A 26,332-nucleotide genomic window follows, 5' to 3' on the forward strand; every position below is an offset into this window, starting at 1 on the left:
ACTATACAAATACATGGATCTATATTCATAAACAACTTAGGATTAGATTTAAGCTAACCATACAAATGTAACAAGCATCAATGATACACAAGAATGGAGGAAAAACTCAAATAGTTTTTATTGATATAACAAGAAGATCCAGGAGGAGTTACAACCGATGATTCCTGACCCAGCATCAACCTCCCAGCAAAGAAGCCCCTCTTCACCTCCAACAAAGCATAAATCACCTGATACTCTGATCTCTGTCTCAAAACCAACAACAATTCCTTACAATGTGCAAAATTCCAGCCTCCGGATCTCTGGGATGAGGGATCCATATATAGATGTATGCAAGGAGGATGAGTCAGCTTGTGATTTGATTAGTGGCTTCTCTCTGTCAGTTCTTGCTTCCACTTGGAGACTGAAGGCCTCTTACTCATCCTTGGTCGAATTCAGTGAGGCAAGTGTCATAGGAGAAGATTCTGGAAGCTTCCATTGTCTCTCCACCTCGCGGAATGACACTGCCATTTGTCATTTCCTGCTCAACGCACCCTCATAGTGCATTTAGGTGCGTTGCAACACACCTAGCCAGTGGATTTAGGTGCTATGCAACGCACTTAGCTAGTGGAGCAGCTGAAATGATCCTGTTTTGACTTATTCTGAGCAGTTTCTGGTGGAGAACTTCTGGGAGAAGCTGTAATTTGTTGACCTTGTTCCTTTAGGGGTTAGAACAACACTTTTAGGGACTTAGGAGCCCTTGGTTTATGGACATTCCATGCTTGGAGCTGCAAGGCACAAAAATGTCTATAACAGTTGCCCCCTAAAGTATGAGGCCGTTAATCGGGTGAAATGCTTTATTATGAGGATCCGAAGTTCTTTCAATGCTGGGAGGAGACCTGTAATAAGATACAATACAATACATTATCTTCATACTGTTTTTCATGATCTAGCTGAGGCGGGCATTCCCATGCTCAGCTTTATAAATTCATTTTCATGTACATAGGACAGACAATCGTCTGATTGTAGACTGATGATTCTGATAGAGCCATCATCCTTTTGGTAGGATGATTATCTGTGCTGCAATGTTGTACATTTTAATGTCTTTATTTTCCTGAATATATATCGCAGCCCGGATGGATGAAACTAGATCCGGGGTCTTCAATCTCGTCCGATCTTCACTCGAAGTACAAGTCGATCCATGTGAGAAATGTTCTGAAGTCGAACATGGAAGGACATCGCTTGATTACCAGTCAATGATGGAAACTGTTAACAAGCGCGAGAGGAATCACCGATAATGATAATGACCCTCAAGGTACTACAGTACAATTCACGTGGTGTGAATAAAGGACTTGGCGTCGAACACCACGCAAAATCTTTCGGTCGAAGGCCATTGATGTAAACCTGTCGCCGGAAGTGAGAAACTTGCCATTAAGGCATGCAAGCTTCAAAGTACTGAATGGGGTGTTCCTAGATCAACTTCTTGGATAATGAGCTGATGTCGACAAGAAGTGATCCATCAAAGGAGGGCCTTAATGAATCCCACATCAATGACACGGAACGGAGCAAATGATTTTGATGGAGGTGAAAACAATCTGATGATATACGGTTCAGGGTGGCGGTCATGAAAGTATGGAGTATAATGTATGGTAGTGGGTGGGACACAGGTGACTTCTCTGGATGACTTCTCTTGAACATGTCGGCGACACTTATGTGATGGATTGGTAGCATTAACCCCAAATGTGGATGGTATGGCGTGACCATGGCGATGTGACCGTGAATGAAACAACCCAACCCGACTCGGACACGGAGTGGAAGTGTCATGTTCAAGAGCGACTTGCTACCAATAAAGATTCTTTGAGTTTTCTTCCCAATTTTTCCCCAGTCATTGCTGACCAGTACCTCTTTATTTTTGTCAAGCTTGAGGAGGATAACATATGCTTGTTCTATAATTTGCCCTTCGGGCAAACCCATCGCTATGTTTTAACGAGCCTAGCGATAGTGAAACTCGTTCTCGTCTAAAGACAAGTTTGTCGCTATTAATCTTTTTAACGAGTTTAACGACAAAGATAACTCGGTCCTTTTCATTTTTAGAGAGTCGAAAAGGTACGTAAAGGTAACTCCAAAATTCCTTTTTCGTCATCTAATCCCTTAAGTCCGAAAAAGTATAAAACAATACAGAAGGGATGAATTTTCGATAGTTTTAACGAGCCAAACAAAACAAGCGCTCGATCTTTTTGTGCAATAATCCCTCAGGTCCAAAAAGATTAAAATCTAGAGGAGGGATAGCACTTCCTGTCCCTTTAACGAGCTGGAAGGCCAAGGACTCGGCAATCTTTTCATATTTTACGAGTCAGTTGAAAAGAGCTTAAAGAAGACTCGTCTTTTGAGGAACGAGTGATAAAACGGGTAGCAGCTGATTCCAGGTAAGGTTTGGAATTTTCCAATCACGGCAGTGTCACAAGGATGGCTAGTGAAATCACTCTTCGCAGCTGTTCCTCAAAATGGGTAAACAATCAAATGGAGGTGAATGATCGGCCAATGTAAAAGTGGAGGTGACGGTGCAAACATGACCAAGGCTTTAATGGCTGAAGTACTACATTCACGGTGGTTATTTACCGGGGAATAGTTCATTTTTTAACGAGCTTAAACGCGGGTGGAAACATTTGCTCGGTGCGGGTTTATTTTTTAACGAGCTTGAACCTTGCGGTAACACTGCTCGATTAGATGGTCTTGTTTTGATTTTACCATAAATAGCTTTGTCCTTCCAAAGATCGTACTGTATTTTCAACTGCTTCATCAAACTAGTCAGAAATGAACAATATTTGCTTGAAAACGAGTTTAAAACGCTAATATTTTACTTTGAACTACGTAAAAGTAATTAAAAAGTGTTTTTTACCTCTCATTTTACCATTTCATTTGAACTTGGTTTGTTGGAGCTTTGGAGGTGCTTTTCCCCCTCGATTTTCATCAGTTGATTTCGGGAGATTCTGTGGACGATTCTCGGCGCCGTCTGGACCAGGTAGGAGCTAAACCTGAGCTCTTTCATTTCATGGTTTCCATTTTGCATTTTGAGCTTGATTCCTAGCTTTTCTGAGCCCCTGGGGTTTGAGGAACTCGTTCTGCCATCAACGCACCCTCAGTGTATCGAAACCTGCGTTGAATGCTGGCCTGTCTAAAGGCTATTTGACATTCAACGCACCTATAACACTGCTGCAGGTGCGTTGGGCGCAAAAAGGGAATTTGATGCACAATTTTTGATGGAATTTTTGCCTGTTTCTTACCAAAATCAGGATCTAACTCCTCTCTTGTTTGTTTTTCAGAGATCTTTGGAGTAAGATGACCCTTACATGGCGAGAACGTGAGCATGAAGAAGAGGACCTGCTTGCCCTACATGATCCAGTTACAATGAACGCGCTGCGGAATTGTGGCTTGCTGAAGTTCTTCCGCATTTCTAGCATGAGACAGCAGATCAACTTACTGCAGTATTTGCTCGATGCTTGGGATCCTACCAATCAGGTTTTCCAGATCAGGGCAAATCTATCCCCTTGACTGCAGTAGACATTTATTTCTTGACTGGCTTGTCGAGGCGGGGTGCCCCCATCTCTTTGTCAGGTTCGGCCCGAGGAGGCGATTCTGTGAGAGATTATGTCCGCCGGTACTGTAGAGAAGGATCTCAGCCGAGTAAAGACGGCAAGATCATCATCCGTGATGTCACTGACAGGTCCCTTAGGACTATTCTGTTTACTTTTGGTAGGATGGCCGGTAGTGCGTCTCTTCATGTAGCCAATCAATCTTATATGCAGCATGCCTTGGAATGCCTCCAACCGAAGGTGTTCAACTGGTGCGACGCAGTACTTCTTGTGATGAAAGAACAGTTGACCAAGATAAAGAACGGGAGGTTGAAGAACTTTGGGTATGGTTATATTTTGTCCGCCTTTGCCTTGGAGAATACCACTGATGCAGCCGCAGTACATTGCACTCGATTTACCTTCTCCTACTGAACCACGTATGCAGAGATGGGTTGACCATATGTCTAGGCATGCTGGCCAGTCTCAGATTTCATTTTCTGATACCTTCTTCAGGTGGTTTGATCGTCAGGAGATGGTTTATTCTGAGTATCCATACGCTGGCATGGACTTCCGGGGTGATCCAGATTTAGTACTGCCGGATGGCGAGCAGTGGGGCGCCATTGGTAAAATCTTTGACCATATTTCTGTTTATCGTTTTTTGCTTATAATGTCCTTGTGCTTTATTCTATCAAGACTTTAATCAAACTCATGTGTACATGCAGATGTTGGTCCCGTTCGTCCAGTAGTTCGCCTGAGAGTACCAGCTGCTGCCCCAGCAGGAGAGGCCGTCGGAAGAGCTGTTCTTCGTGACCTCGATGTGGCCGAGACTCTCACAGCTTTGCAGGAGCAGGTTGAGGGTCTTACTCTCGGTATCCCAGACGTGAGGACCGACGAGCTACCTTTGCGGTTACAGCGGCATACTACTGGTGTGCCCAGACGATGGACTCGTCTCCTACGCATGATCGCACAGGCTGTGACTTGCTATCACGAGCATCATTAGACTAGGGTGCCCCCTAGTATTTTGAGTTTTTGGGTCATTTGACCGATTTTGTCTTGGTTACAGAACATTATGTGTAAACCATAAACAGTTATATATATTTTTGATTTTCGGAGTTTTATTTTGGTTGAGTTACATGATCCACATGCAAAACATTGATGATATGTTTCTTTTTATAAATGTTGCAAATGTCTATCTAACACATAGTTTGCTAATGAGTCAGTTAATGTGTTTAAGTTTCTGGAAATATGTTGATATTGAATAAGATCAAACTGTCTTTCCAAAATCTTAACCCTTAGGAACATGCGATAAATAGCTGGGTTTCGGACGGAATATATACCATTGAGTTGTAGTATTACGAGTTGTGAGTCTAGCATGACAATTAGTCGGCGTATACCATGAGTGATGGCATCAGAGAGAAGTTCTATCAACGCGCTATACTCAGCGATGTTATTCGTTGATCGACCAATACATACGCCTCTGAAACTTACTAACTCGCCGCTTGGATCAAAAATGGCCCAGGCTGCGGAGGACAGGTTTCGCGAACTACGACTCGCTCCGTCGGCATATCCAACACATGGCTCCAATAGGTTTGACATCTGCAATAAATGTAAAAAGTATATTACTCGACCAAAACAAACACTTTAGCGAAAACAAAATATAACAAAAGCATATTGGTTACCATTACGCATAGTAACGCTTGAGGTACAACCCATTACGGGGTTGTGCCAGTGGAATTCCGTCATAATCCATTAACTCGTAGGCTCCCTTTGCTAACACTCGTTTAACAATATAGGGGCCCATCCATAAAGACTTAAATTTACCTGCTCCCAATTTATCGGATTCTTGGTCGTAAAGCAAGACCAAGTCACCTTCCGAGAAGACACAGGGTTTGACATTTTTGTCGAACTGCGCCTTGACTCATTTCTTATGGGCTTCGTTAGCCAAAGCGGCGTCACGACGGGTTTCATCCAATTGGATTAATTCCAAGAAACGAGCTTCTTCTTCTGAAGTTCCGGGGAGGAGATCAATTGCGAGTTTGAGAGACGAGATTTCACACTGGATTGGTAAGACTGCTTCCAGGCCATATACCAGTTGGAAGGGTGTGAACCAGTTGCGTTCCTTACCGATGTTCGGTAAGCCCACAAAGCTGAGTACAGGATTAGGTGCCATCTTCTTTTGTGAACTCCGATCATCCTTTGCAGCATGCGTTTCAGGACCTTGTTGATCGCTTCAACTTGTCCGTTGGCTTGCGGATAATATGGAGTAGAGCTGTCGTGAGACAACCCTAGTTTGGCAGCTAATTCGACCATCATGTGATTGCGAAAATGCGATCCATGATCTGTGACTATAGCTTGTGGTACGCCGAATCTGGCAACTACATGATTGAAAAAGAAGAGGGCAGTTGTTTCACCAGTATTATCTAATGTAGGCATCGCCTCGGCCCATTTGGTAAAATAGTCAACTGCGACTATGATATACCCATTCCCCCCGGTCGAGGTGGGGTTACATGTCATGAAGTCGATGCCCCATTTGGCGAATGGCCCAACAGCAACTATTGGCTGCAGAGGTGCGGGTGGTCTTCTGGTTTTGCTATCAAAAATTTGACAAGCATGGCAACTTCTGACTGCGGTTATGCAATCTTTGAACATTGTTGGCCAGAAGTATCCTGCTCGTAAATTTTTTGTGCTGTAGCATATCCAGATTGATGCCCCCCACGCGCCTGAATGACACTCATTCAGGACTTTTTCGGCCTCCTCATGGGTGAGGCACCTTCTCAGAACTGTATCGATACCACGACGGTAAAGTGTATCACCGACGATCATGTAGTCTTTTGCTTGGTATCGAATACGTTTTTGTTCAGAGTGGGAGGTGTTTGGCCTAAATTTTTGGGTTTGGAGATAAATGATTATATCTCCATACCACTCATTGCTTGTAGATATCAGAAACAAACTCTCATCCACGATTGATTCTTCGGATGTTTCATCGTTGGACGACGATGGGAGATCGCACAATAATTCTGCGAAAACTAGAGCTTTCTTTGACTTGGATTTTACAAAATCCAGATCAAACTCTTGAAGGATTGCTATCCATTTTGAGTATTTGCCCCCCAGTAACTGTAGCGACAATATATAAGTCATGGGGTTGCAATCTGACAGAATGGTAGTTTTCCGAAAGAGGACATAGTGTCGAAATCTTTGTATCGCTTGAACAGCTGCAAGCACTAGTTTTTCAACGTAAGAATATTTGCTTTCTGTATCATTTAAGTTTTTACTTAAATAATATTTAGGATGCTCAATTCCATCGACTTCTTGAACTAAAACCATTGCGATGGTCGTATCTGCTGCAGCCAGATACAGGTTAAAGTCTCTTTGATAATCAGGGGCATACATTAATGATGCTTTCATCAGGGAATCTTTCAAAGCATCAAAGGAAGCTTGCGCAACCTGATCCCAGACAAAGGGTACCTCCTTTTTCAAAAGACGTGTATAACCCTTAGCAAGTTCTGCGTAATTTGGAATGAACCTCCTCAGAAAGTTTGCTTTCCCTTGGAGTTTTTGAACTTGAAGCAAATTTGAAGGTGGAGGCAAATTTATGATTGCCTGGACCTTACATGGGTCGAGACGAATCCCATCCTTGGAGACTACAAAGCCAAGTAAACGACCAGAACTGACGCAAAATACACATTTGTGTGGATTGAGTCGTATCTTGTAGTGTCGGAAACATAGAAATATCGCTCTTAAATGCTGTAGATGATCAGTCCGCTTTCGCGAATGAGTCGGAAGGTCGTCGAGGTATGGTTGAACGATGTTTTTGATGTCATGGAAGGCATAATTCATTGCCCTCTGAAACGTCGCCCCTGCGTTCTTTAAACCAAAGGGTAATTTTCGATATGCGAATGTGCCCCACGAACAAATAAATGCAGTCTTTGACTGGTCCTGTGGGCGGATATTTATTTGATTATACCCGGAGAATCCATCCATGAATGAAAAGATTTCGCATCCGGCGCATTCATCAATTATCTGGTCAATGAAGGGTGTAGGGTAGTTGTCTTTTGGACAAGCTTGATTTACATCCCTATAATCGACGCACACTCTAATTGTCCCCTGTTTTTTCATAACAGGGACAATATTTGATACCCAATCGGTTAGAGGAACCGGGTAGATGAAACCAGCATGGAGAAGTTTTTCAACTTCTGCCTTAATGGCAGCGGCTTTCTTGGGGTGCACCTGCCTTAGCCGTTGTCGTACTGGTTTGACATCTGGATACATCTTAATTTCATGTTCAACGATACTCGAGTCAATGCCTGGCATTTCACTATATGACCAAGCAAAGACATCTCTGAATTCGCAAAAAAGAGCGTTATATATTTCCAGTTCTGATGGAGAACAACATTTGCCAACATAAATATTCTCTACAACATCTGTTTTGGTCGAGATATTTATGGCTATAGTCTTTTCAATGTTGGACAAGTTTCGCTCGGAATCCACCGTATTTACAGTATTTGACATAAAATCAAAGACTGAAGGATGATAAAATTCATTTTGAGTATCTTATTCACAATCCGAAAGAAGAGAACGATGGTGGGAATCATTCCATGGTGCTCCTTCAATTACCATAGATTGGAGAATTCCTTCGTCGGTGACATGCACTTACGACCAAGGATCTGAAGGAGTACCATATTCTCTAGACCTATCTATCCAAACGCTTGATGAGCGTTGATTTGGGTTTGCCTCCCAGGCTAGGAATATTGATTGCTATAATATTTTCGTTGGGCTTGGGGGCAAAACCACTGCATGATCCATGTTGATATCGTTTTCTGAGATCTTTGTAGAAGATATCATGTTGCAGGTTCCTATCATCGCTACTTCTGCCAGATTGATTGGAGGTGGAAGAGCGAAAGTTCCCATTAGTATAGGATCTTTTAGTAGGCCTACTCCGATATTCTGAAGCGAATGGGGGCTTCCATGGATCATGGGAATGCTTCCAGTAACTTGAGAACCATTGGGGAGGAAGTTTTGTTGATCGATGATTGTAATCCCTCCTTGAAAAGGAAATGCAATCTTTCTAAAATAGGTCGACACAACAGCTGCCATGGCATAAATCCATGGTCTTCCTAGTAGGATGTTGTAATCAAGATTCCCATCGATGACTTCAACATCTATTTCTACCGTTTTCCCTCCTAGTTCAAATTTCAAGTTATTCAGGATACCATATGGGGTATATGTCCTTCTGTCAAATGCTTTTAATGTTGTCGAAGATCGCGACAAGGTTGGGGATCCTAGAGTTTTCCAGCAACTCATCGACATAATGCATGTAGATGCCCCCTCATCAATAATTGTTCGATGAACAGTTTTGTTGAGGGCTTTCACTTGAACAAGGAAAGCTAGTTGAGCTGGTAACTGAGGATCGTATCCTTTATGATCGAAGGATACAAGATTGGAATCCTTTGGGTCAATCCCACCAATGGCTGATAATAAAGCCTGCCTTTGGGATGGGAAATTTTGTAGTACTTCAAGAGTCGACATAGCGGATGGCGATTGGGCCAAATCTTCCACTATGTTATAATGTTGTGCCGCTCTAGCGCGGGGATTAAATGTTGACTTGTGTACTACTCCCTTTGGTGGTTTTATTGTTAATTCAGGAATGGTGGGTGGCACAACTTCTGTCGAAGTTGTTGTCGAACTACTTGGTTGATCTTTATCCTTGTTGTTCGACAGCTGTGGATTCCCATAATCTTTGTTCCTTGTCGATATCAAAGCATCATTTTGCTGTTTTGAAATCGACAACATTAGCACTTGAGATGGGGAAGCATTTCCACTTTCAACCAGATTTGTTCCTGGATTTGGAAACGGATCAGTTAATACTGCGGAGGTTTTTGAATTCTTGAAGAATTTTTTAACCTCAGCTCTGTATGGACAGTCTGTGGTCCGATGATCCTCATCGCATATAAAGCATGGATTTTTTGGTTTCCTATTTCCAGGAGGGTTTGAAGAAGATTTTTCAGGTGATGATTTCTCATGTTTCTTCTTCTTCCCTTTGCCCTTCTTCTTGCTTCCCAGTTGTTTGGTTTCTTTGCCTTTATCTGTCGATACGACATTTACTTCCGAAGCAAGAAGTTCGTCTTTTGCATTTTGACCTGAAATCTTACGGGCCTTTTTGGATGTAGCCTTTGTCGATTTCGTGTCTGTCGTGCCAATCACGCCATCGCCGGCATGAGAGTCATTGTTTGATTTAGGAGGAGGAGGAATTGAGAATTCCGGTCTAGGGGCGTCAGGTATTTTGTCGTAGAGCGTGCCAGACTGAGTGTAAATCAAGTCCAGATATTGTGCACGAGCGATAACTTGCTCTTCTGTTACGACTCCCCCCTTTGCCACATCTTCTGTGATGGAAGGCAGTAATGACTTGATAAACCATTCAGCTAGGAGCTGATCGGGGACGTACGTTTTTACCATCCTACGACGACGTCGCCACTCATGTATATGATCAGATATGTGAGTGGCTGTTGTCTATTTGAAGTTGGTAAGAAGTTCTGTTCCCATTTCATACCTTATTGGTAATTGAAAATGGGTTAAAAAGGTTGTGGCTAAGGTACTGAAGTTGTCAAACGAAGCTCTAGGCAATTCAATGTACCATTTTGCCGCCGGACCCGTTAACGTCCTCTGAAAGAGGCGAAGTCTTATCGAATCATCATTTAGGGTGTTTGATGAACACCATAGATGAAATGTCATCACGTGATTCGATGGATCTTCACCCGGATTTCCATTAAATTTAGGAATATCTGATGGAAGTTTATGCGGAATCGCTGGCCACCAAGGGGCGTAAGCAATTGGATCGTTTGTTAACCGATTTAAATTAGGTAACTCTATAGTTGCCACGAAGGGTAACTGTTGATTCAGGTTAGGTGAAGCATACCCAGGATAAGATGGAATCGCCTGAGCAGTTGGTCTTTGCATACCAGCATAATGCATTTGATGCTGGTATGTTTGGTAAGGTTGGTGGACATGACCATTGTAAAATGGTTGATTTTGACTGTTTTGAATGTACGACTGTCCACTGTTCGCAAAGATTTGCTGCTCAGAACCTTGGTATACTTGTTGGAATTGCGGTTGTTGGTATTGCACCAGCCATGGTTGTGAAGCCATGTGCTGTTGCGCGATACTAACCGTTTGACCAAGGTGAGGGGTAATTGTACCCGTCTGGACCTGTGTCGCCCCACTAGTCGGCAATTGTGGTTGAGTCGCAGGGTCAAGGGGCTGTTGCATTACAACCTGAGAAACCTGAGGTTGGCATACAACAGGAAGCGCTTGAACTTGCGACACCATCACAATAGCTGGCGTAGTCGGGATATTCGACATAGGTACGCATTGTTGCATCGAATACACAACTCTTGGTTGTTGAGGTAGTATAGGTACCCAACCACTTGAGGTAATTCCAGTATAACCTGAATGTTGTTGTGAACTCCCGTATGGATATCCTCCCGGAGGGGATAATGAAAGGGTATACTGCCCCCCATACGGTGGTAATCCAGAACTCAAGGGAATTGTTTGCCCTTGGGGACCGGACTGCCCAAATTGACCTCCAAATGGATCAATTTGTTGAGACTCAACATAAGAGTTTCCAGATATTATTCCAGATGAACAAACAGGAACGGACCATACTGTCGAAGTAGCCCCTGGGTGAGCTCCTTCTAGTGGTTGAGAGCTAGTCGGGACAGATGGTATGCCTGCGAACATTGTCGGGGTGATAGCAGGGAGTTCTGCCGTTGCTGTGTCAGATGACACAGTCCTAGATGTTGACGGTTGTTCAGACATTTGTAGTCTATCCAAAAGATTACCTAGCGATTCTACAGGAGCTTCCGCTGGTGGTAGACTAACTTCTGATGAAGAAGGATATAGAGTGATCCCGACTCCAAAGTGCGTTGGAGTACTTGTTTGAGGATCTTCTACAATTTCTTCAATAGCAATCAGACTAGGTGGAAGGGGAAGACCGTCAGGTTCGTAAAATATTTCTGGTGCCAAAGAAGGTATGGAATCGACAACGACAGATGTTTGAAGAGCAAGACTCTCCGAACCAGTTGTAGATGAAACTGGTTCGGTAACACAAGTGTTTACTCTCAGACTAGGATCAATATCACTGTCCCTCTGTGGCTGTTGAACTTCTTCTGTAGAGGAAGGGATTCCAGAAATGTTTGGAGTAACCGGAGTCTGTGATGTCGTTGGAACACTTGTTCTAACTTTAATAGGAGATTTGGAACCGGTTAAACGAGTTCGCTTTGTCCGTACTAGTTTCGATTCCGGAGACAAAGACGGTTGACTCGTAAGCCTCCGCGAATGACGGGGTTTCAATTGACTTTCTTCCACGATTGCGAATTACTCGATCAACTAAAATAAAAAGGGGAAGTATGTTTCTGAATTAAATGAGTCTTAGACGCTTTTGACACAACTTGTTTTTTCAGTTTTTAAGAGTCGAGAAAAAACAAAAGATGACTCTGGTCTCCTTCGATTTTTAATGAGCCTGAAGTGACAAGTGCTCAGATGGACCTCTTCCGTTAAAGAGTCTGAAAAGGAATGAAAGGGACTGCTCTAGGTAGAGGGAGTACCAAACCAATCGCAAAACTGCATTATGCTTTTTACGGTACGACAGTCAATCTTCCCGAATGCTGTGTTCAGTGCATTGCGATCAGTAGGATGGCTGACACGACTTCCTATGGATAAAGGATTTAAGCCTATAGGGGTCTCCCAAAATATACTCGACGGTACGTGGGAACAAAAGTCCGTACTGGCACTTATCGTCTCAAAAGTGGAGGAATCACCCAACCATCAGTGAGGACAACAGTTACCAGGCTTTACGACGCCGGAATATGTCTCTAGCCTAGACCTCTAAATGTTGTGCGTTAAGTTCCAAAGCGTCGTTAGATTCATTGAATTTATTTTAAGTTGATCTTTCTTATGAAGTTTGCCTTTTGGGTTCACCTTGAGATGTAGATGTAATTCCTAAAATGCAATCTAAAGATGATGAACAAACTTTTATCTCTTTTCTGCAATGAAAATCCTAGCTACTAGGGGAAAAGAAAGACACAATCTTTTCACAAAGAGCAAAGAGCACACTGTAAATGCACTTTCCTAAATCAAGCCAAACAGACTGTCTATATGCAAATGCACATGCATGTATTTGTTTTTCACTTTCTTAGTATTGATGCTAAAAAGAAAGTTGATGTACAAATCTGAATTTGCTTTCAAGCGACAAACACAAACAAGCTTCTTTTCGAAATCAAAAGGTAGAGATGATTACGACACTTTATGATTTTGAAATAAATACTCATTTTTACACTAGAAAGTCACAAATTCAAACCAAAGGCAATAGTAAAAGCATAACCGACTATCAACAGCAAATAAAATTTCTCCTATAATCGAAATCGACACTTGCGACAGATCTAAATTAAAGGACGACAGTACGATTATTATACTTTTGCAATGGAAAACTGTAAACGACTCAACAAACACACAAAAACATCTACAGTTCTTTTGTACAAATGAGGCGGAATATCAGTAAGGAAAAGGGGTTTGAAATAGTCATATACTGATCACAGGCTGCAAAATTCAGAGACAAAACTGGAAAGAATGAAGCACAAGAACCTCAGCTGCACAGGGCTAGGCTGATCAGCGCACCTGTAACACAGAGAAACTGCATTGCAGCGCAGGTTTCCCTTTCGGGAAGTGCGTTGAAATGCAGGATCTCTTCACAGTACCTGCGCTGGGGCAGAAACGAGAATTCTATCCAGGTTCTGGGTCACAGTTTGCAGTTTAGTCTTTGGTTTTTGGCCAAGTAAAAGCAATCAGTAATGCACAATCAGGGGTAGATCTAAGGAGGGTCTAAGAGCTATCACAAGGGCAATCAGATCATTTGTGGATCAGCTGTTCAAATCATAAACAAATCTAGTGAATGGACAGAAGCAACAGATGTCTACTTTGCATTTGTTATGGCAAATGTAGTTCGAATGCTACTTATAAGTTTATGAAACAAACAACAAAGAGATACACAAACAAACTAATTAGACAATCGTCCCTAGCGAAGTTGCCATTTTGTTACCGGGAAAAGTGTCTATTTAGAACTGCTCTATCCCACTAAGGTGTGACAGTTGCCTTAGAAACAAACAGAGAAAACTACTTTTGTATTTCCTTTATGAATTAAAGATAGAGGGGGATAGAAAGAACCAACCTGTGTCTTGCGCTAATCCTTTGATCCAATCCCTCTCTTCTTTGACAGCTTCCAGCTACTTGCTCCCTTACTTGCCCAGCTTCACCAAGTACCTGTAAGATCACAGAAGAAGAAAAATATACAAAGACATGGATCTATATTCATAAACAACTTAGGATCAGATTTAAGCTAACCATACAAATGTAACAAGCATCAATGATACAGAAGAATGGAGGAAAAACTAAAATAGTTTTTATTGATATAACAAGAAGATCCAGGAGGAGTTACAACTGATGATTCCTGACCCAGCATCAACCTCCCAACAAAGAATCCCCTCTTCACCTCCAACAAAGCATAAATCACCCAATACTCTGATCTCTGTCTCAAAACCAACAGCAATTCCTTACAATGTGCAAAATTCCAGCCTCCGGATCTCTGGGATGAGGGATCCATATATAGATGTATGCAAGGAGGATGAGTCAGCTTGTGATTTGATTAGTGGCTTCTCTCTGTCAGTTCTTGCTTCCACTTGGAGACTGAAGGCCTCTTACTCATCCTCGGTTGAATTCAGTGAGGCAAGTGTCATAGGAGAAGATTCTGGAAGCTTCCATTGTCTCTCCACCTCGCGGAATGACACTTCCATATGTCATTTCCCGCTCAATGCACCCTCATAGTGCATTTAGGTGTGTTGCAACGCACCTAGCCAGTGGATTTAGGTGCTATGCAACGCACTTAGCTAGTGGAGCAGCTGAAATGATCCTGTTTTGACTTATTCTGAGCAGTTTCTGGTGGAGAACTTCTGGGAGAAGCTGTAATTTGTTGACCTTGTTCCTTTAGGGGTTAGAACTACACTTTTAGGGACTTAGGAGCCCTTGGTTTATGGACATTTCATGCTTGGAGCTGCAAGGCACAAAAATGTCTATAACACTCAAAGCCTGAGTACAATGCTTTGATAAAAAATGATGCGCTTTTTATGGTAAGAGAGCAAGACTGCAACATATTAGGGATCATTCTAGTAGTGTTTTGATATTATTTGAATTTCTTCTTGATGGTTGCGCACTTGTGCCTAATTCTCTGCTCTGCTGCAGTTTGCATCCTTATGCTTACCATCATTGCACTCACCCTTGTTGTTCGCCATTTGCATCATCAGTTTATTATGGCTCTGAACTCTTACAGATCTTCTAGCCTTGCCCTTGATGTTGCATTTGCATTAGTTTATTATAGATCTGAACTCTTACAGAGCTTCTAACTCTCCCCTTCATGTTGCAGTAGTGATAGTAGGGGGCAATGCCAGTACATGTAGATGGTCAAGCACTGAAAATACATGCAGATAGGCACGGGTCGTCAAGCAGTGTCAATACATGCAGATATTTGTACACGTAGATATCCACAGGTAGACATGTGGTGTGGCTCGCACAACTACTCACTTGAGCTACTATGAACGGTGGTCACCTCATTCGGATGACATATTTAATGCCTTGAACTAATGTTAGCATTAGTTTAGGAATTCAAAACGGTGGTCACCTCATTCGGATGACATATTTAATGCCTTGAACTAATGTTAGCATTATTTTAGGAATTCAAAAATGCTAAAGAAACAAATGAGAATGCGAAAGAAATAAACTAATATAACATATGGTTCTAGTCTCATTGGTTCAAGAAGAAGACAAATAATATAACGAAATAGATTTCACTATGAAAAATATTTTCCGAGCTTAAAAATATTGGTTATTCAAGATCATAACCAACTCAAACTAATATTAGTAACACCATTCCAATTACTATAGTCCCTGCCTTACCTGCAACAAAGACGACAATGACTAATACAAAAGTACTCTTGCAAGGTCCACTAAAATTTTAAGACAATTCCATTACATTACACCACATGACAAGTATAAAAACGAAGTAGAGGGAGATATGATTGAGGTAAAGAAAAAAAAAATTATAAGACGAGAACAAATTTGTGGATATGAGAGGGTTGTGAGCCACTAAATCCATGAGAATAGAGGAATTAATTAATACAAGATATAAATAGAGATTTGTGAAATCCCCAAAATTATAAAATAAGCTCCCTCCATTGCCAAAATAGCTCAAGTGTGATGTGGTTCGATATACTATTGCTATCCACACCAATGGATAGGATGCGTTTATTTTTTGTGCCAAGTGTGATGAGGTGTGGTTAGATATACTATTAGTATCCACATCAACGGATAGAATGTGTTTTTATTTTTTGAGTTAGCACAGATATTTGATAGAATCTCAGTATTTGCTGCAAGGATTTGCCCCTCACGGGAATCCTTAAACACTAAAATGCAAAAAATATGTTTATTTTTTAAAAGAGATTTATGTGTACAACTGGCCATTATAATTGAACATTAAAGCAAAAGTGGGAATCTTCCCTCAAACAATAGAGTAAGATAAATCCCTACTCCCTCGGATAGTATGCGCGACATAGAAAAAAATTTAGCATGTCATATATTGGAACAAAGAAGACGCTACCTAAGATAGTTGATGCCTCAGGGAAGTATCTGAGGACTTTTCTTCATGAAACAAGTGAAGCTGCGACGCAGCGAGTCCCTGCGTGAAGTTCGATCCAGACCCATAACCTGAAAGCTAGATAGCTTCTATGATTGCCTTCAATATAGCCGCTTGATTGCTTATTTACTATGGGTTCCACAGCATAAAAAAGGCTATGGAGGACAGCAGAAGCAGAGAAAATTTATCTGGTTAACAAAAGCAAATTGTTTGTAGTTGCTTGTAATTATGCACCCAAAGAAGGAAGGGTTAAGCGCTTTAGTACGGGACTACAGAACGGAAGCAGTAGAGGCCTCATAAACAGAGCATGGCCTTAGAAAGCGTCTTTCTTGAAGATTCTTGTTGGTCTGTAATATGTGTAATGTTCTTAATACCAATCCAGTTTCTTGTTTGCAAGTCATTTTAGGAGAATTTGGTGGAATTCTCTTGTTAAAGGCATTTGGAATGCTTCTGATGAGATGACAATCTCATGAACATGCTAGAAATTGAAAATAATCTTAAAAGTCAAGTGCAATACATGCCAATGCACATGATATATCTGTGTGGTATAATGGAATCAGCGCTGAAAAATTCGGCTTCGAAACGACTTGTCGATGCAGGAGTGCAAGAATTGGGTTCAGACTCTGAAAGAACTCGGCAGCAGAACTTATTCAAAAACGAGGGTTTTTGATCTCCTTTTTGGCGTTTAGTTTGACGCGGGCGGTTTTACCATCTTCCCACAAGTTGGACTTGCCAGGCAGTGAATAACCCACGAGTACTTGCAGGTCTGACTTACTGTTTGTGCTATGTTTTCGAACTATGAATGGAATTCTTCTAGTCCCCTCTTCCAAACATGTATGTCACGAGACACAACACTATGATCTTATTTAGAGTGGGGCAATGTTCCATTGTACAATAAGCTTGACCAAAGTGACCTATTTAATATTGAAATAGACATATACTCTATCTTCACCCTACAAGGCTTTTTAACATTTTCCTGTTTGTGTCAAATCAATTCTCTATCTTTCTGGGCATATACCTAGCTGCTGATTCCAACGGTAGAAGAAATGGCCTTTACAGTGAATTAGTTTCTGCCATAGCAAATCTGCGGTGAACATAGTAGCAATAAATGGCGCCCTTTGTAAGATTCTGTAAGATTACCATGCGCAAAGTTAATGACATCATTCAAAGTAGTCATTGCGATTTGAGCTTATTATGTCGTGGCACCCTTTTAAAATTCCTTTCATCTTTTGATATGCGATGTTCAACATCACCCATTCATGTTTTGAACTATGAATTTTTCAAGATTAACTCATGCACCACTGATCAGATTTCCGGACTTTTTTGGACTGCATTGTGTTTTACCTGTTTTCTGGTTCTATTGTGCTTAATGGCTGCTATTTTTTGACGTGCTTTTACAACATCTTCTGGTTCATTGTGCTTGTGCTATTTTTTAATGTGATTTTGCAACATTTTCTGGTTTTATTGTGCTTAATTGGTGCTATATTTTGATGTGCTTTTACAACGTATTGATCATATCTTTTTATACAAAAATGGGGTATACGTAGATCTTGCCCTCTGTTTCCAGATTGGCTTGAATTACATCATATACATGTTCAGACGAATAGGACAGTAAGAAATATGCGTGCTTGCATTTGCTTCAATGAAGAATATTTTCTTTTTCTTCGAACTGTCGTCGGATCTGTCATGGAGGAGGCCGCGGAACGGGATTTGCTTTAGCTACGTCGTAGGTTTGTATCTTGCAAGGAAAGCCTTGTATGCAAGGGTAGCTGCGTTCTCGGCCTGCGCTATCACGTACCCGATTCTACACTGCTTACTCATGGGGTTTCCCATGCTCTAGCACATGCTGTACAACCAGTTAAAAATTTAGTTAAGAAAAATAAAGGAAATATAAGAATTTAGAAACCATCGGAACAACTCTATCAATTAATTATAAATTTATCGAAATACATTTCAAACCCAACGAGGACTAATGGGAAATTTTAGGACATCTTATAGGAAATTGTGGCCTTCAAATGTTTCAAGCTAAGACAATAAAAACAATAGATTATTATTAAAAGCATATGAAGGGAGGACACCCTAACATATACATATATTACAATCTACGAATATAACTGCAACGCACCTCTGAAAAATGAAAACATGATTTTATGTAATGTTAGAAAAAATGGACCATTCAACCAAACGGGAAAAGTTTCTCAATGCAGTGGTCACGTGTCGTATATTCTGCATGCAAATATTTTATGGTCGACTCTACATTGGAAAGGATGTTAGGCCAGAGGTAGAGCCATAACACGTGGCTTGCATGCTCGCAACTTTGTTGTAACAATCCAAAACCTCTGTCTTCGGTCACTATTACAGAACTCCATGAAGATGACATCCGATCCAGATTTTAATTCCCGATCGCAAATGTCATATCCTTCGACATGCAAGGTCGGTAAGCTCTCTCGGATGACCGGCTTCACTTGTCGCAGTTAGGAGTTCGTGTTCACACTCACATTCTGTGAGCTGGTTCTTGATCCTTTGGACATTTTTCCCTGCGCTCTGAGCATATTTGTCTCCACATGTCCCGTCCCCTTCTATGGCGAGGCTGCATGGAAACTCTGCTCAAGAGCTTTAAAGGCCGCGGATTGTGTTGGCTTAAGAGTAGAGGAGTGTTTCTGTTAGATGCACATTCTGAAGAGGCATCGATTTAGCTCTCGATCGGCTAATTTTCTAGGAGGTAAGCTCATTTAATGATCTAGTTATGAAAATGGCGGCTTTCGCTGTTTCTGGCTTCGCTGCAAAGCTTTTGTCATTGAAAGAATCCGTGGCCTGCAGAATTTAAGAACAATCTTCTTGAAAACTAAAATGGAATTTGAGATACTCTGTTTTTGCTAAAAATTGGACTTGTGCGTTGCCGGAAACATAAAGGCTTTGTTTCCTGGCATTTATCAGTTCTCTGTCCTTATTTAGGTCACATTTCACTTTATTTTGCAGTACGGATTAGTTGTGAAAAATCTTACTTCTGTATCGTAATGCACATCGCAGTTTCGAAAAGCTGGATTTAGTTGCCGAGACCTCTTTATTTTGACGAATCTTCTGTTTTTTTCTTGTGTGTTATCTGAAAGATATTCTTAGATTTTTCTAGTTTGTAACCGCCGAAAGACCGAATTGTTTTCCCTTTTTGTTTGTTCAAAGCTTGCATTCGCTGGCTTAAAAGGCTGGCGGCTAAACTGTATTGTTTTGTTGCTTACAAGCCTATGAAATCGCTGCACGCTTGTAACTAAAAGAACATTAAACGGTTAAATATCGAAAGAATGCGGGTAACCCCGATTTGAAAGTCTTTGAAACCTGTTAAAATGCTTTTGAATAAGTCTTTTGAGAAAACTCAATGCTATTTTAGATTCTAATGTATTCAGGGCATGCTTTTTCATCCCTGAGAGATGGACATGATACATTCAATATTACAGCAATCTAGGTTTCTGATACTCTGTCACGCAGCGGTTAATCTTTAGCAAACATGGCCGCCACAGTCGAGACAGTCTCATAGATGGCCGACGAGACAGCCGAGATGAGATCAGGTACTGTACCTGCACGCCATTAGAATGAACAGCCATCTCCTAACTCTTAACATATTACAGTGGATGCTCACGGTCATGAAAAGGAAATTTTGGTCTCTAATAAACAAAAATTCCATGCAATGCATTAAATATTCAATAGATAATTCCGGGAAATGGAATTTGGTCATCAGAGAGAAGTGATTTCATTCATGCAATAGTATTAGTCAAAAAGATGAAAACCTCCAACCTGTTACCTGATAAGAATTAATCGAAAAAGGTTCTGAATTGATTTGCTACATGTGAACAGAGAAGGAGTCGTGTAAGACAAATCCCGCCACAGCCGAGACAGTCTCAGAGATGGCCGACGAGGCGGACAGGGACCAGTTCCGGCGGGAGGCAACCAATTTGGCCTGGCATAGTCTACAAAATGAAGAGAGACCTGGGATTCTCAGCAATAAGGTATTAGTAACTCAACTCTGAAGATCCCAGCGCCACATAGTTGTTACAAAGATCCAAATGTCAGTGTCAGAAAGATCCACACGTCGTAAAGATCCAGACGTCAAAAACGGAAGCTACCAAAGGAATCATATTAAACTTTCCTATGTACGCCGGTGAAACAAAACTGGCATTTAATGTGTGCTCAGCTAATAGCTAGCATTAAGCTAGCATCAAGTTCGCTAGTATAAAATACGAAACCAAATACTACTTATAACATATGCTTTTGGTCTTCAGCCTCGGGAAGAGGCCAAATAAGAAGGAGAATATATCTGCATTGAAAAACTTTGGGTCGCTAATCGGTGTATGTGTAAAAACTTTGGTTATATCGTAATCAGTGAATTCCACAAGCAGGTGAACTAATGCTAAGTTCGGCCTAAACGATTACTATAGTCCCTGGCCATTGCCAGATGGCAGGGACTAATAAGATAAACGTTGTAGAAAGAAGTAATTTGAGATGGAATTAAATGCACCTAGGTCTAATTATGGATTTCATCATTTATATTTTATTCTCAAAATGAAAATTAAGAATAATAATTTAAGAAAATCATAAAGATTTTAAGGGAAAAAAACAATAATAAAATCTCGGTTACGTTTTAAGCTCGATAATAATTATATATGTGGGTAGGTTAATTAGTTAGAGTAGTTAATAGATTCTCTTTTCTTAAGGGTACTTATCCTCTACTTGTTAGAGTAGTTAAGAGATTCTGTTTTCTTAAGGGTACTTATCCTCTACTTGTATGCGCTTGTAAATTTTATATGTGCCATATATTAATGATTAAATGTTTTAAAATATTTAGATATATTGTAGGATTAATTTTGATAGGCTACATTAATTAGAATTTAATGTAAAAATCAACTCTTACGTAAATAAAAAATTATGTCATACAATAGGATAATTAAAAAATCGTTTATAATATTTATAATTTAAATGAAAATAATTAGAATAATGCAAAATTAAATTTTATATACATCACTGAATATAAAATAAATAATAGATTTAAAAAATAAATGGAAGTAAAAGATAAAAATCAGACTTTGAATTAAATGAAGAAGTTGCGGCTCACAGGTGTGTACAACACCTAGAGACTGCACCCAAAAACAAAGAAGAGACTCTCTCTCCGTTCACTCTACCCTACATCAAATGAATATTACAATATTAAATACATCACTGAAAATCAGGCAGTTGTAAACAACCTCCTAAACTCTAGGAACAAATCCTAAACTAAGGAGATACGTTACAGCTATGGAACCATTTCTCCATTAATACAAAATAATATTGATTATTTTTAACTCCCCCCCTTAATGGAGAAAGGGTTATTTTGCACTCCTAACATCCCTCTAAATAATTCAAACTTTACTCGCCCTAGAGGCTTAGTAAAAATATCAGCTAAATTATCACAAGTGTTACAATACTGCACACATATTTCTTTAGACTGTATCTTTTCTCGAACAAAATGAAATTGACTGTCAGTATGTTTAGTATTTTTATGGAAAACTGGATTGTATGCAAGCTTTATTGTGCTTTGGTTGTCAATTTTGATGCTGGTTGCTTCTTTCTATTCTTCACTTGCATCACTGAGCAATCTCCTCAACCAGATAGCTTTGCATGCGGCTGCGCACAATGCTTGGTACTCAGCTTCACATGATGATAGTGCTATAGTACTTTTCTTTCTGCTACTCCACAAAATAACCACATATCCAATACTAAATGTGTAACCTGTGATGGATCTACGATCATCCAGGTTACCTACCCAATCAAAATCTAAATAACCTGCTAAAGTAACATCAGAAATGTCAGTGTATAAAATACCATAATTACAAGTACCACTAAGGCACCTCAACACACATTTTGCTGCAATCCAGTGACTTTCAAGTGGTTTGGACATGAACTGGCTCAACACACTAACAGAATATGCCAGATCAGGTCTAGTTGTCGTGAGATATATCAAACTTCCCACTAGCTGTCATTACAAAGTGGCATCCACCTGTTTTGTGCCATCGTCACTGCTTAACTTGAGATTCTGCTGCAATGGTGTTGCTGTTGTTCTGCACTGTTCCATTCTGAATCTTTCCAACAGGGTTCTGGCATACTTTCCTTGAGTTAGAAAAGTTTGACCAGATTCTTTCCACACCTCCAATCCTAGGCAATAATGAATATCTCCAAGGTCTTTCATTTCAAATACCTGTGACATTTGCTGCTTGATTTCTTTGATCAAATTATTTGAATTTCCTGTTATGATCATGTCATCCACATAAAAAGAAATCAAAATAATCTGCCTCTATTTATTTAACTTGGTATACAGGTTTGGATCATTGAGGCTCCTATGAAAGCCATGCTATATAAAAAATGAATCAATTTTCTCATACCATGACCTGGGTGCTTGTTTTAAACCATAAAGTGCCTTATGCAATTTACACACTAAATGCTCCTGCCCCTTTTTCACAAAACCAGGAGGCTGTACTAAATAGATTTCTTCCTTTAATTCACCATTCAAAAATGCAGACTTAACATCTAGCTGGTGTAGCTTCCATTTATGTTTTGTTGCTAAAGAAATTAGCATTCTAATTGTATTTAATTTAGCTACAGGGGCGAAGGTGTCATCGAAATCTATTCCTTATTGCTGTGAGTAACCCTTTGCTACCATTCTACCTTTGAATTTTTCTACACTCCCATCTGCATTTACCTTTGGTTTATACAGTCACTTACATCCTATGGGGGTTTTTCCTTCAGGAAACTCAACTAAATCCAAATTATGGTTTCTGTATATTGATTCAATTTCCTCATGCATTGCAGCCCTCCATGCATCTGATTTACTTGTTTCTTCATAGTTTGAAGGTTCTACAATGTTTAAAATTTTGGACATTAAAGCATAGCCTTTCAATCTTGCAGGTAGTCTAGTCTTCCTACCTGATCTTCAAGGTAGAGGACATACCTCAAGTCTATCTGTTTCAGCACTTTCTGGGCTTGCATCATCACTTATTACACTATCTGCTGCTACTTCTTCCTATTTCTGCTCCTGCTCTTGCTCTTCATCTTCGTCACTGTTCATTTCTATCAGCAATGGAATGTGGCTATCACTGTTAGAGTCTTCCTTTCCATCTTCAAATTGTTCATGACAAATAACATCTCTGCTTGCAAAAACTTTATGAGTCACAGGAATATATAACTTGTATGCCTTATACTCAGTGCCATATCCAACAAATATACATTTCAGAGCTTTGGGGTCTAACTTCTTCCTATCTGCTTTCGGTATATGAGCATAAGCTTTTGATCCAAATATTCTTAAATGACTAACTGCTGGTTTGAGTCCAAACAATGCTTCAAAAGGGGTTTTGAAGCCTAGACATTTAGTAGGACTCCTATTCTTTAAATAAACAGTAGTGTTAATAGCTTCTGCCCAAAGACCATTTGATAGACCCTTACCTTGAAGCATACTTCTGGCGCACTCCATAAGGTTTCTGTTCTTCCGTTCTGCTACTCCATTCTGTTGTGGAGTGTGTCGTGGTGTGAATTGCTTCATAATACCATGATGCTTGCAGAAGTTCATGAACTCTCCCAACCTGTACTCTCCCCCTTGGTCCGAGCAGAGAATATTTATCCTCTTTCCTGTTTGGTTCTCTATCATAGATTTGAACTCTTTAAAGTACTGAATGGATTGACCCTTTTTACTTAAACAATACACCGATGAAAACCTAGTGCAATCATCTGTAAACAACAGAAAGTAATATGCTTCTCCTAAAGACCTAGTTTGCATAGGTCCACAAATATCTATATGCACTAGTTCTAGAATGTCTCTTTCCTTTCTGTTGACCTGCAAAGGGAACTCTTCTCTATGCATTTTCCCTAATGCACATCCATCACATTCCAGCTTGGTATTATGAAAAACAGGGAGTCCGTCGACCATACCTTTCTTCTGAAGTAAGATGAGATCTTGCAAATTGAGATGTCCAAATCTCTTATGCCAGAGATTTTCGACTGTTGATCTAGATGCAACCATTGCTTTTCGTGGAATACTCTGTGCATCCAATCTATACAAGTTCCCCACGCGTACTCCTGTTGCAACTGTTACCATCTGGCTATCCTTAATGACACAATCATTCTTAAAGAATTGCACTTGCATGTCCTGGTCTGTAATCATTGAGACAAAGATCAAATTTTTCTTAATTCCTGCAACATATAATACATTTTTAAGATGTTTAATGTCACCACTAGGTAGCTTCACAGGAATATCACCATATCCTTTGATCTGATACCCACTGTCATCTCCTAGATAAATTTTTGATCCACATGCAGTTTCTTCAAGAAATTCAAAACATTCCTTCTTACAGTTCATATGTGAGGATGCGCCAGAGTCGACATACCATATGTCGTCCTCATCTCCCTTTGATGCTGAAAGAGCACAATCGACTGTGAATAGTCGAAGATCATGGCTGTGGTCCTCCTCTTCTCCAGCAAAACAGCCCTGGTGTTTCCTCTGTTTGCTTCTTCTTTCATCCACCTGCCTCTTATAGCATTCTTTAATCTGATGACCAGGTTTTCCACAGTAAAAACATTTCTTAACATAATTATCAGTCATACCTCTGAATGATCTCTTTTGAAAAGGGTTGGCTCCTTTCTGCTGCTATTGCTGCGGTTGCTGGTGTTGGTGCTGGTGCTGCTTCCCTCTGTACTGTCGCCTTTTTGCCATCAGAGCCAGGTCATTGCTCTGAGTTTTTAAATTTTGTCGTCGCTCCTCCTCCTAGAGCAAAATCGTTGTTAGCTCATCAAATGAAGGGGATTTCTCCCTTGCTGACAATCCTGTGATGAACATCTGGTATTCATCAATCATTCAGTTCAATGTGAGTGTGACCAGATCTGAGTCAGATACCTTCTCCCTGATAGCTCCCAGTTTATCACTCAAGTCCTTAACTCTGGCCATGACTCCAGCAACGGACTCATTCTCCTCCATCTTCAATGCAAACAACTTGCCTTTGAGTGCCAGAACATGATTTGTATTCTGTGTCTCGTACAAGTTCTTGATTGTTGTCCATATATCAGCGGCCGACTTGGAATCTCTGATATGGGGGATAATATTGTCCTTAACGAACATCTTGAGTATAACTTTTGCTTTTGTTTCTCTTTTATCCCAATCTTGTTCTTGGGTCACTGTTCCAGATCTCTGCTTATTTCCCTCAACGATCGACCATCCATTTATGCTCTCCAACAAAGTTTGCATTTTGAATTTCCAGTTGGAGAGATTCGATCCATTGAGTTTGCTAGACTCGTGGAGGTATGATTCTATACTGTTATTCATTTCTATCCAACTGAACACTTTAATCGGCCACCACCGGGCAAGTCCGATCTGCTGCCACCGAACAGATCAGGGACTTCACTGTGCCACCACCGGTCAAAAACGATCTGATACCACTGAACAGATCAACAAACAACTCCAACACACCACCACCAGGCAAAGACGATTTTCCTCCATCGAACAGATCAAGGAGCTGCACTACGCCACCACTAGGAAAATCCGATCTGCTGCCACCGAGCAGATCTCACAGCTCTAATTCGCCACCACCGGGCAGGTCCGATCTGCTACCACCGAGCGGATCACGGAACCCCAATTCGCCACCACCGGGAAAATCAAATCTGCTGCCATCGAGCAGAAATCTCCACGTACCACCACCGGGCAACTCCGATCTGCAACGAAAAATTGCAGATTTTCAAAGAGAAAGAGGTTAGATCTTTAGCACTATGAACAGCCACGGATCCACGCCAATTGCAGAAAAGAAAAATCTATGGAGTGCACCGAAATTGGCGTGATTAATAGCCACAGATCCGTGCCAATTCAGTTACTTTTTACCTGGCGCGCTTATCAGCCTCAAACCCGTGCCAATGGGTGCGTTTGTTCACAAAAAAAAAATCACGCTCGTCTATTCTATTCCGTATTGGTGCGACTGTCTACAAAAAATCCACGCCAACTGCTGCTTCTTCTGAAAAAAAATTGTGCTCCAACCCTTTCTTCGGCTCA

General features: G+C 40.7%; 1 protein-coding gene and 1 long non-coding RNA gene across 2 annotated transcripts; both read right to left on the bottom strand.

Annotated features, from left to right (window-relative positions):
• Positions 1 to 17,931: 17,931 nt before the first annotated feature.
• On the bottom strand, positions 17,932 to 20,246 carry LOC149165464 (uncharacterized). Its single transcript, XR_016260334.1, has 2 exons — positions 20,078 to 20,246; positions 17,932 to 18,127 (listed from the first exon to the last, which is right to left on the bottom strand). It is a non-coding gene; the product is annotated as an uncharacterized LOC149165464 (long non-coding RNA).
• Positions 20,247 to 25,150: 4,904 nt separating this feature from the next.
• On the bottom strand, positions 25,151 to 25,615 carry LOC149165465 (uncharacterized). The gene has a single exon (XM_089429820.1). It carries the CDS (start codon positions 25,613 to 25,615, stop codon positions 25,151 to 25,153), a length of 465 nt encoding a protein of 154 aa, XP_089285946.1.
• Positions 25,616 to 26,332: the final 717 nt, after the last annotated feature.

The sequence above is a fragment of the Pinus tabuliformis genome, chromosome 5_1, assembly GCF_031772625.1.
Source record: "Pinus tabuliformis cultivar Carrire ecotype Pingquan chromosome 5_1, CPIR1, whole genome shotgun sequence".
Classification (NCBI taxonomy): domain Eukaryota; kingdom Viridiplantae; phylum Streptophyta; class Pinopsida; order Pinales; family Pinaceae; genus Pinus; species Pinus tabuliformis.